The 12,610-nt window shown below is 37.6% G+C and overlaps 1 protein-coding gene across 2 annotated transcripts in view; it reads right to left on the bottom strand.

Annotated features, from left to right (window-relative positions):
• Window positions 1-12,610, bottom strand: part of PRDM5 (PR domain containing 5) — a 341,046-nt gene that overhangs the window by 136,775 nt on the left and 191,661 nt on the right. For both annotated transcript variants that reach the window (XM_006881055.1, XM_006881056.1), the window contains one exon: window positions 4,577-4,670. In XM_006881055.1, coding sequence (XP_006881117.1) covers window positions 4,577-4,670 — 94 coding nt within the window. The remainder of the gene's footprint in view (window positions 1-4,576; window positions 4,671-12,610) is intronic.

The following is a 12,610-nucleotide window of genomic DNA, read 5'->3' as shown; positions in this document are numbered from 1 at the left end:
TTATCTGAAATACTTCAGAGGAATTTAAAGAAATAACATATGAGCAAGAGCCTATGGTGATGAAGGAAGAAGTTCAAACTGCTTTGAAGGAAATAGCAAAAAATAAGGCCCCAGGAATAGATGTAGAACCATAGCCCAGAATAAGAGGTACATCATTGCAAAAAGGACGGGAGGTGGGGTAGCAAGGGCAGGTAATTGTGCAACAACGAGTGAATATTTAAAAAAGAAAGTGAGCTGGGTGAGGGGAAAGGAACGGAGAAGGGGTAAAATGTGTAACAATCAATGAATGAAAATCTAACTTCTCTGTAAATGTTCATTTAAAACACAACTGAAATTTGAGTTTAAGAAAAAAAGAAAAAATGCTACTTGGTCAATAAGCGATATCATGATAAATGGAAAAAAGCCTGAAATTGTCAATTATTTCATCTTACATGGATCTTCTTAATAGAGAAAAATTATACTAACATATTTTCATTATCATTTGTCATAAAATGACTGCAAACCATGGCGATTACATGAGTAATGACAGAGTCAGTTATGATTACATTGTATATAACAACAGTAAAATAAAATATCAATTTAGGAAAGACAGTAATAATAATAATATCATAGACTATACTCATATTACAGTATCAAATCTTTAATGTATGAAATAGAAAAAAGGAAAAGGAAAATTACCCAAGATTATGTATATCAAAGCATTTTCATTAAACTTAACAACCTAATCTTGAAAATCTTTGTCCCTGTATAAAAATTTCACCAAGTTTTAACAGAGAAGTCCTTAAAAACAATTAACTACTCTTCCTTCATATTTTAATTCCTGGGTTGTTTGTATTATAACTAGCAGAATTTTTAAAGTACTACTCATTACCGCATCTAGTACTCTCTGCTCTCAGCCAATATCCAACTGACATTAGTTGTAATATCCCTAGTGCCACGGCCTCTTCTAAATCCAGCCTGCCCTTCAGGCATTTTTCTGTTGATGTGCTGTTCCAGACATTTTTGGATAATCTTGAGCAGAATCTTGCTTACATGTGGTATCAATGATACTGTTAAATGATTTCCAAAGAAAGGTGATCTTTGGAATGGGAACAAATACAGATCTCTTCCAGCCAGTTGGCCAGGTGTTTATCCTCCAGATTTCTTGGCACAACTTGATGAGCACATCAAGGGTAGCATCTGTTTGTTGAAATATGTCAATTCGTATGCCATCAGTTCCTGGGGTCTTGTTTTTTGCCAATTCTTTCAGAGCTGCTTGAACTTCTTGCTTCATCACCACATGCTCTTGCTCATACATTATTTCATGAAATTATTCTGTGTCCACCAATACTTTTGGTATACTCTTTCTATCTTCTTTTATTGCATCCTGGATCACTTAATATTCTGCCCAAAGCATCCTTAAGTATTGCAACTTGAAGTTTGAATTTGTTCTTGAGTTCCTTTAGCTTAAAAGATGCTGAGCCAGTTCGGTACTTTTGATTTTCTGACTAAAGCGCCTTGCACATTTCACTGTAGTACTTTGTCTTCCTGCGCTGCTCTCTGGAATCTTCTGTTCAACTCCTTAATATCTTGATTTCTTCCCTTTAATTTGACTTATTGGCTGTCCAGTGCAATATTTAGAGTTTCTTTTGACATCCATCTTGTTTTTTTCTTCCTCCTCTATTTCTGTAAGACGTTTTGCATTCTTCCTGGATGATATTCTTGATATCCTCCCACAGCTCATCCAGTCTTTGCTCATTATTGTCCAAGGCCTCAAACCTGCTCCTTGGATGGTTTTGAAATTCACATGGAATAGATTCAAGGTAAAATTTTGATTCTGCGAACTTGATTTAATTTTCCTCATCTGCAGCTTGAACTTGCATATAAGTAGTTGGTGATCTGTTCCACAATCAGCACCTGGCCTAGTTTTCATGGCTGATATTGAGCTTCTCCAGTGGTTCTTTCCACAGTTGTAATCAGTCTGATTCCTATGCATACCATCAGGTGAAATCCACATGTATAGCCTGTGTGTGGATCACTACAAACTGTGGCTGACTCTGAGAAGAATAGGAATCCCAAAACATTTGATTGTGCTTATGTGAAACCTATACTTTGACCAGGAGGCAGTCGTCAGAACAGAGCAAGTAAACACTGCATGGTTCAAAATTGGGAAGGGTGTGCATCAAGGACGTGTCCTATCTCCATATCTTTCAAGTTATATTCGGAACAGATTATCCAGGAGGCTGCGTTTTATGAGAAATGTGGCATTAGGATTAGCGATAGACTCATCAAGAATCTGCATTATGCAGATGACACACCCTGCTTGCTAAAACTAAGGAGGACCCAAAGCAATTGCTGCAAAAGGTCAAGGACTGCAGCCTTCAATAGGGATTGAAGCTCAATGTTAATAAAACAAATATTCTCATCTCTGGGCCGATAGGAAGAATCATGATAGATAGTAAAGAGATTGAGATTATTGACAGCTTCAGTTTGCTTGGCTCTAAAATCAACACTCTTGGTACCAACAGCCTGGAAATTAAAAGATGAATTGCGATGGGAAAGTCGGCTGTTGGAGACCTCTCCAAAGTACTGAAGAATAACGACATCAGTCTGGGGACAAAGGTGCACCTGTGCCTAATACAGGCCATGGTCTTTGCAATTACTTGCTATGCATCATAGAGCGGGACAATGACTATGGATGATAGAAGTAGAGTTGATGCTTTTGAACTGTGGTGCTGGAGAAGAGTTTTGAGGATACCATGGACTGTCAGTAGAACAAACAAGCTCGTCCTGGAGAGGGTGAAGCCAGGCTGCTCCATGGAGGTGAGGATTCTGAAGCTCTGTCTGACATACTTTGGACATGTTACAAGGTGGGACCAGTTCTTGGAGAGGGATGTCATACTCACGAGAGCAGAGGAAAGTGCAAGAGAGGAAGACCCACAATGAGATAGATTGATTCAGTGACTAGGGTAATGGGAGTAGGTATATCAGAGACAGTAAGATTGGCAAACGATAAAGCAGGGTTTAGGGCTATTGTGTATAGGGTGGCTATGAGTTGCAGGTGACTTGAAGGCACATAATGATAACAAAAATTATGATATTGCCTATGGTCCAGAGGTTAGGATTTCTGTTTTCTTGACATTGAGATGCAATCTATATTAAAGGCTGCAGTATTTAACCTTCTGAAGCAAGTACTTCAAGTCCTCCTCACTTTAAGCAAGTGCAGTTGTGTTGTCTGCATAACTAAGGTTACTAATGAGTTTTCTTCCAATCCAGTCCTGATGCCACCTTCTTTGTCAAGTCCAGCTTCTTGAATAATTTACAGATTATATAGGTATGGAAAGAGGATACAACTCTGACACCACTCTTCCTAACTTTAAGCCCTTAAGGATTTCCTTATGCTGTCTGTAAAAAAGTTTCTATGTTGTTACAGAAGATAGTCTAGTGATTGATTATCTGAAATGAAAAGTAATAAAAATAAGTGTTACGTTACAAAATATTTATAAAATATAAATATCTTTGGTTATTTTCATACCTGAGTGAGAGACTCAATAGTTTGAAAATCCATTTTTAAAATTCTTTTTTAGCAATGAAACATTCAGCTTCTAAATACAGATAAAAGGAGCCCTGGTGATGTAGTATGTAGAAACTTGGACTGTGAACCAAAAGGTCTGTAATTTACAACATCAGTTGTTCTACAAAAGAAAAATGGACAGTCTAATACCATAAAGTTTTCTAGCCTTAAAAATCCAAAGGAGACCCATAATGAGTCAGTCTGAGCAGTAGGTAGTAGTTTGATTACATAAATTAATGATTAATGTCCTTTAGCAGTATGTCTATAAATTCAGTAATATTCTGAAAGTAGATCTGAGGGAAACTGCTAAAGAAATGTTCATGATATATTTACACAAAAATCCAAAAGGGGAGAGAAATGCACTGCTCAGAACTAAGAAAAGAGAAGAAGTGTAGCAAGTTACAGAAAGCACCTCCTTATGTGAGATCTTAGTACTATTTTAATACTTTGAAATACTGATTCCTTCTGTAAACTTCATTTTTTTCCAATACTTCTCAATCTAAGGGATTAAATTTGATGTGTACTCTGGTATTTTCCAACATTAAAAGTTTAAATGCCAGTAAAAATTTTGCCAGATATATGAGTATTAAGTCATAGATTTCATTAATCTTTACATTTGAAAGGGAGTAATGTTGTTTTTTTCCAAAAGAAACCTCAAAGACATATTTGTGATCTTATGACATAGTTTTGTATGTAAAGTAACTAATCATCACTATGTTGCCATTGCATCTGAATGGACTCAAAGCTAACCTTCCAGCAGGTTTTGAGAGCCTATAAATTACAAAGGAGAAGACTGAACAACTTCTTACCTAATAGATCACCACACCTCCCATTATATTTTTTAAATAATGAGAATATACGATAGAACTAAAAATGCCATAAGTTTATTAATCTTACTAAAGGAACATAGCATAATGTTAAAGAAAAAATGAAGGACACTTTCATGATGCCTACAACTTCAAAGATAATGAAAACAAAGTTTAAAATATCCATTTGTTCTTAATTGCTTTAACTGTGACTTACTGTTATGTATCAGCAGGTGTCTCTGCAAAGAAAACGGGGTCCGGAATAAAGCTTTACACTCCTCACACTGGAATGGTCGCTCTTCAGAATGGGTCTGCAGATAAAAGAAAAGTCATCAGGGTAAGAAAAACCAACTTATTACAGTAAGTGGAGCTCCTTGACTTCATGAGGTGATAGAGGCAAAGAGGAAAGTAGATTGCATTTTGTTCCTGTTGACATTTTCATACCACTCTTAATCCTTTTTACAATGCTGTCCATTAGCTTAATAAATAAATAGAGATCAGAACATAATTGTGACATTACATGACCAAAATACCAAGGATCAAGCTGAGGTAAACAAGCACCTGTTTGGGGGGAATACAATTTATCCCAAGACAGAAATCTTGCCCAACAGACACTAAGATTCTTTATAAACGGAAATTATTAATACCACTTGCTATTGCCACAGGGAAAAATTTCATGGAACAGAAATGAGTTCACAAATAACCTTACATACTAATTCAGCAATATGATAACAATGACTTTACGTATCAGTATTTCCTTCCACAGCTAAAATAAATTCAGTTGTTGTATGCTGTCAAGTCAGAACAGACTCAGCTGACCCTCAGCTGGTTTTCAGAGGCAATCAATCACACAGGAGGCAACTGTTCACCCTTCGCCCATAGAGCAGCTGGTGGATTCAAACTGTGCCTTTGGGACTGTAGTGCAGATTCTTACTATTAGGCCACCAGAGTTCCCTATGTCTCATAGTGATAATCAACAGATCTGAATAAATTTTAGATGGATTAAAAATTATAATAAAAGAAACTAATGTAGGCACTTTGGTAGCCTAGTGGTAAAGAGTAGTACTTGACAAAGGCAAGTAAGTGGTCTGTAGCTACCAGCTGCTCCACAGGAGAAAGGAAGCAATCAACTCTCATATGGTTTACAGACTTTGAAAACCCACTGAAGGGTTACCACTTAGCTGGTCCTGACTCAACAATCATAACTGTACCTTTGACTGAATACAACTTGAGGGACTTCAGTGACCTAGCTGGAACTTGGGCTTTTAACCCAAAGGCTAGACCTCTGTGTGGTTCAAATTCACCACTGACTCTGTAAGGAAAAGATGGGAAATTTCATCCTGGGTGAATTACACCCTTAGAAAACCAGTAACTAAAGAGATAATGGGAAATATTTGCATATTCTGAAAGTAGGAAAATTTTCTACACAAACAAAAGCTATGAAAGCTTAAAGAAAAAAATTGTTACATTTTACAAAATAAAAATGTTCATTTCTTCATTTAATAAATTGTTGTTGTTGTTGTTGTTGTTATGTGCCGTCGAGTCACTTGTGACCCATAGCGACCATATGTACAACAGCCCTAAACTCTGCTCTGTACTGTGCCAATCGCATAGTTTCTGACACTCCCATCCGGATTACCCGAGCCACTGAATCAATCCACCTCAGAGAGGGTCTTCCCCTCTTGCACTGTCCTTCCACCCTCCCAAGCATGTCCTTTTCCAAGGACCTGTCCCTCCTTACAACATGTCCAAAGGATGTTAGATGGAGCCTCAGAATCCTTGCCTCCAAGGAGTCACCCGGTTTAAGCCTTTCCAGGATGAATATGTCTGTTTTCCTAGCAGTCCATGGTACTCTCAACACTCTTCTCCAGCACCACAGCTCAAAGGCATCAATTCTCCTTCTACCCTCCCTGGTCATTGTCCAACTCTCTGATGCATAACAAGTGATTGCAAAGACCATGGCCTGTATCAGACGCACCTTAATCTCCAAAGAGACACCACTGTTCTTCAGTACTTTGGAGAGGTCCCTAACAGCAGACTTTCCCTTTTAATTGACCGTGGAGCCAAGCTGTGAACAATCTCAATCTCTTCACCATCCATCCTGATGCTGCCAATTGGTCCAGTGGTGAGAATCTTTGTCTTCTTGACATTGAGCCTCAATGTATATTGGAGGCTGCAGTCCTTGACCCTCTGCAGCAAGCGCTTCAGGTCCTCCTCAGTTTCAGCAAGCAGGGTTGTGTCATTTGCATAATGCAGGTTGACAGATTGCCCACCAATCTTGACCCCACATTTCTCCTCATAGAGCCCAGCCTTCCGGATAATCTGTTCTGCGTACAGGTTGAAAAGGTATGGAGATAGGACGCATCCCTGGCATATGCCCTCCCCAATTCTGAACCATTCAGTGTTCCCTTGCTCTGTTCTGACGACTGCCTCCTGGTCCAAGTATAGGTTTCGCATTAGAACGATCAAGTGTTCTGGGATTCCCATTCTTCTCAGAGTCACCCACAGTTTGTTATGATCCACACAGTCAAACGCCTTTGCATAGTCAATGAAACAGAGATAGACATTCCTCTGGTATTCCCTGCTTTCAGCTAAGATCCATCTAACATCAGCTGCAATATCCCTACTACCATGACCCCTTCTAAAACCAGCCTGGACTTCTGGCAGTTCTCTGTTGATGTGCTGTTCCAGTCGTTTAATAAATAGTACTTGAAAAATCTGGACAATATTAAGAAGCAACAATAACAAAGGATTAACAGTCATCCTACTAATATAACTATACACATTCCTTTAATGTTCGGAAGGTTGGGTTGCCAATACTGCTTCCTACTCTGTGTTAATCTTGGAGCTCTACCAAAAATCTGTCCATGGGTAACCTTGAGGCATTTAACACACCAATGGCATAGTATTCAGTATCACAGCAATACACAAGTTATATCAGTACAGCAAATTGACAGAAAAGTACTGTACCAACTACAACAATGTTCTCCCCAAACTGGCAATTTAATTTGTAACTCCAATAGCAAATCAGTTTTAGTTATAGAAGTAGTGGTAGAGCCCAGAATGAAAATCAAGTGAAATGAGAAAAAATAATGGCAATCATCACTATTACTGTAACACAGAAAGTATGTAGCTTCAATGTTGGAAAACTAGAAATTGAGAAAAATGAAATGAAATGCATGAACATCGACATATTAGGCATTAGTGAGATGAGATGAAATGGACTACCTTTGGCCACTTTGAATCATATGGTATACTATAGTGAGAATGAAAAACAGAAGAATGGTGGTACATTCACAGTAAAAAAGTCAATTAAAAATTTTTTAAAAACAAAAATGTCAATTTCAGGTTCTTTCCTGAAAGACAATGTTGTAAGTAAGATCCATTAATACAACTATTATTGAAATATATGATTCTACATATACAGCTAAAAATGAAGACATTTTTACCAAATCTTTTAATTCAAAATTGACCTAATATGCAAACTAGATGTGTTAATGATAACTGGTGACTGGAATGCAAAAGTTGGAAACAGTGAAGAAGGAATGGTAGTTGGAAAATATGGGCTTGGTGATAAAAGTGAGGTAAGAAACAGGATGACTGAATTTTGTATTTTCAATGATTTATTCATTCCAAGCACCTTTTAAAAAAGATACAGTTGTGACATTTTACATGGACCTCACCTGGCGGGCTGCACAAGAATAAGACTGACTAAAACTGTGGAAAGAATTATTGCAGAAGCTCAACAGTGGCAGTCAAAAGTAGGCCAGAGGAGTATTTTGGGTCATACTACATGCAAGTTCACACTGAGGCAGAAAAAAAAGTTAAAATAGGTCCAAGAGAGCCCTAATATAATACTATCTGAATTTAAAGGTCATTTTAAGAACAGGTTTGAGGCATTGAACACCAAGATCAAAGACCAGATAAGTTATGGGATGATAACAAGGATATCATCCATGAAGAAACCAAAAGGTCATTACAATAACAGAGGGGGAAGACAAAACTGAAATGAATGTCAGAAGAGACTAAAATTGCCATAAAGCATCGAGAAGCCAAAGCATAGAGAAAACATGCAGAAGTAAAAAGAGCTGAATAGATTTTAAAGAACAGCTAGAGAAGACAAAGCAAAGTATTATAATAGAATGTGCAGAAAGAGTGGAAATTGGAGAATAAAAAGGGAAGAACTAGTCTGCATTTCTCAAGCTGAGCAAATTGAAAAACAAATTTAAGCCTTGAGTCACAATATTAAAAGATGCTACATACAATATATTGAATGACCCAGAATGCTATGAAAGAAGATGGAGGGGATATATAGAATCACTATAGCAAAAAGAACTAAGTAACAATGAAGAATTGCAGGATGGACCACAAGAACAGACGCCAATGGTAGTGAAGAAGGAAGTGGAAACTGAACTGAAGGCTGTGGCAAAATGAGGCCACAGGAATAGATGGGATATCAGTTGACTTATTTCAATTAACAGATGCAGCCCTGGATACACTTACCATTCTATGCCAGGAAATTTGGAGGACAGACAGCTGGCCAAATGATAGGAAAAAGTCCATATTTGTTTCCGTTCCTGAGAAAGGTGATCCAATGGAATATGGAAAATATTGCACAATATTATTAATATCACATGAAAGGAAAGTACTGCTGAAGAACAAACACAGGTAGAACAGTACATATATGGGGAACTTCCAGAAGTTCAAGCAGGATTTAGAAGAGCCAAAAGTACCAGGTATATCATTGCTGATGTCAGACTGACAGTAGTAGATACGACTGGCTGAAAGTAGGTAATAACAAAAGAATGTCTATTTATGCTTTATTGACTATGCAAAGGCATTTGATGGTGTGGATCATAACAAGTTATGGCTAACATTGAGAAGAACGGAAACCTCGGAGCATTTAATTATACTCATGTGAAACTGATACCTAGGTCAGGTGGCTTTTGTTGGAACAGAGCAAGGGAACACGACAAGGTTTAAAATTAAGAAGGAGAGTCTCATGGTTGTATTCTCTCTCCATACCTATTCAATTTGTATGCTAAGAAAATTATTCAAGAAGCTAGCCTCTATGAAGGAGAATGTGGCATCAGGATCAGAGGGAGACTCATCAATAAACTTCACTATGCAGATGACACAGCTCTGCTTGCTTTAGATCAGGAGGACTTGACACACTTGTTGAAAAAGATCAGGGAATGCAGCCTTCACTATGGATTGCATCTCCATGTCAGGAAAATAAAGATTCTTACCACTGGATTGATAGACAACATCATGATAGATGAAGAGGAGACTGAAACTGTCAATAACTTCATCCTGCTTGGATTCTCAATTAATACCCTTGGTACCAGCAGCCAGGAAATAAGGAGACAGAGTGCATTGGTAAGGTCCGCAGTTAGGGACCTCTCCAAGTTATTGAGTATAAATATCAGTTTGAGGACTAAGGTGCATCTGATTAAGGCCATGGTCTTTCTGATCACTTGCTATTCATCTGAGAGCTGGACAGTGAATAAAGATGACAGAAGAATTGATGCTTTTGAGCTGTGGTGTTGAAGAAGAGTAATGAACATTCCAAGGACTGCCAAAAGAACAAACAAACATGCTTTGGAGAAAGTGGATCCAGAATGCTCTTTGGAGGCAAAGATGATGAGGCATTGCATCACATACTTTATGCGTGTTGCTAGGAGGGAGGGGTGCTTCCCTTGGAGAAAGAAATGATGCTTCAAAAGACCAGCGAAGGAAAGGAAGATACCACCACCCCCAACCAGATGGATTGACACAGTGACTGCCTCAATGGGCTCTAATGTGCCAGGAAGTTTCAGGATGGCGAAGGATAAAACAGAAGTTAGAACTGTTGTTGACAGAGAGGACCACTATAGGTTGTAGTCACTCAACAGCAACTAACAACAACAATAATCATTCTATAAAGCAATGAGAAAACAGCCAAATTAACAGAAAATTAGACCATTTATACAAACATTTGGCAGAATAAATATAAATAGAAAATAAAGCTTCTGAGAAGAAAAATATCAACTATTAAATATCATGCACTATTTTTTTAATTTGTATACTGAAAAAGAAAAAAACCTAATAATATCAAATGTCAGTAACAGTATGTATACACAAAGGCACACTTTCATTTACTTCAGTGGAAACAGCATTTTCCAAAGGAAATTAATTTAAGCAGGAACAATTAATTTAGCAATAACATACTATTCAACTCCAAATTAAATTCCAAACAGACATCTACTGTCTTTAGCTGATTGCTCTTAAATTACTACTGGTAATAGAGAAATGGCGAAGAGTAGAAAAAAGCTGAAAAGTAAAAGTTCTCTATTAAAGTCAGACAATAAAAAAGTAACTACTTTAGAGTGAATGGAGTGAAAGTCAAATATTTATACTTTGGCTGGGAAATGGTTCAGAAAAAAAGAATAGTATAAGATAGGATATGATCCAATACGGAAAGCATTTATTAAGTGAATGCCTCTCAGTTTCCAATTTGTCATCTTAATGTTAGGTTTTCAAGGATTTCTGTTTACTAATTCTTTTTAGTTTAATTTTTTTCTGATATTCTAATATTCGGATTTTAGAAGCTGAGTCTCCCATCTATTAGGGCAAAAGGTACCTTTAGCTTTAAGGTCTAACACACTGTTGCATAGATAAAGTCTGATCTGCAATATATTTTAAATTGTTTGACAATGACCAAAGAAATTATTTATTTTTACGTATCTGAAGGAGAGTTGACGCCTTTAAGCTGTGGTGCTGGAGAAGAGTATTGAGAATACCATGTACTGCTAGGGAAACAAACAGATTTGTCCTGGAAAGGGTTTAACTGGGTGGCTCCTTGAAGGCGAGGATTCTGAGGCTCCGTCTAAAATACTTTGGACATGTAGTGAGTGAGGAGAGACCGGTCCTTGGAGAGGGACATCATGCTTGGGAGGGTGGAGGGATGGCGCAGGAGAGGAAGGCCCTCTATGAGGTGGATTGATTTAGTGACGGATAATCGGGATGGGAGTATCAGAGACAGTGCGATTGGCAAAGGACAGAACAGAGTTTAGGGCTGTTGCACATAGGGTCACTATGAGCCGTAAGCGACTCGATGGCACATAACAACAACAACAAATCCAACATTCCACATTAAGTATATTACATGATATAGGCACTCCTTAATTTCTACTTAAATGGTTGTACATGTCAAACCAAATGTATTTGAAGATCCACAAAAGGATCACGGCCAAGAGTTTGAAAAACATCGGGTCCGACTTTTCTAAGAGAGAAAAATGAAATTATGTCAATACAAGATATGACAACATTTCTTCAAAATTTCAAGTTCCTTTCATAGGGGATTATGCAAATAATCAAGAGACAAAATTTTTGTCTGACTAGTTAACCCCTCTTACCAGGAAAGCTCTGGTGGTAGCTTATTGTTCTTAGGTGCCACTGAGTCCACTGCACCTCATAGAGACCCTATGAACAATGAATCAGAACCCTGAACTATTCTCTGCCATCCTGGTGGTACAGTATGTTAAATGTTAGGCTGTCACTAACCTTTCCTTGGCAAAACGATGAGGCAATCTACTCTCATTAAGATGTTTGGAAACCCAAGATACGGTTGCCATGAGTTGGAATCAAATTGATGGTAGCAGGTTTGGGTCTTATCTAGGTTCTTCCCAAACTATACATCAGGAGAAAACTACAATGTGCTCATATATTATCAGCATGGGAGTATTTCCAATTCTTTCCACATTAAAGACTGTACAGTTCACCTCACTAGCCAATCAATAATAGGAAGGATGAAACATTTTATACCTTATTTCAATTTTGCTTTGCATTAAATCTGATAAAGTATCAAAGAGAGAATTAAGAAGAACTGATGCTTCTATCAACTATTATCCTAAAAATATCTGCCCAATTGTGATTTAATGAATTAAACTACAACTATGAATCAAGCCAAGTGATCAAAAAGAGCATACTTCATTGTGACCTAGTGGTTTTATGAAACTGGTAAGATCAGGTAATGTCTTAGTTTTATAAAGAAAACAGCCTTTCAAATTTTCACTATATCTTGTTACAAGCACAGTGAAAAATAATATTTATCTAGTAAATCTAAAAGATAAAAACATTCCGTAAATAATGTTTAGTAAACTTGTTGTTGTTGTTATGTGTCGTTGAGTCGTTGGCGACTCATAGCGAACCTATGCACAAGAGCCCTAAACCCTGCTCTATCCTGTGCCAACCGCACTGCCTCTGACAC

The sequence above is a fragment of the Elephantulus edwardii genome, unplaced genomic scaffold, assembly GCF_000299155.1.
Source record: "Elephantulus edwardii isolate Elephantulus edwardi_28Jun2011 unplaced genomic scaffold, EleEdw1.0 scaffold00012, whole genome shotgun sequence".
In the NCBI taxonomy this organism is placed as follows: domain Eukaryota; kingdom Metazoa; phylum Chordata; class Mammalia; order Macroscelidea; family Macroscelididae; genus Elephantulus; species Elephantulus edwardii.
This window is presented reverse-complemented; position numbering and strand designations above follow the sequence as displayed.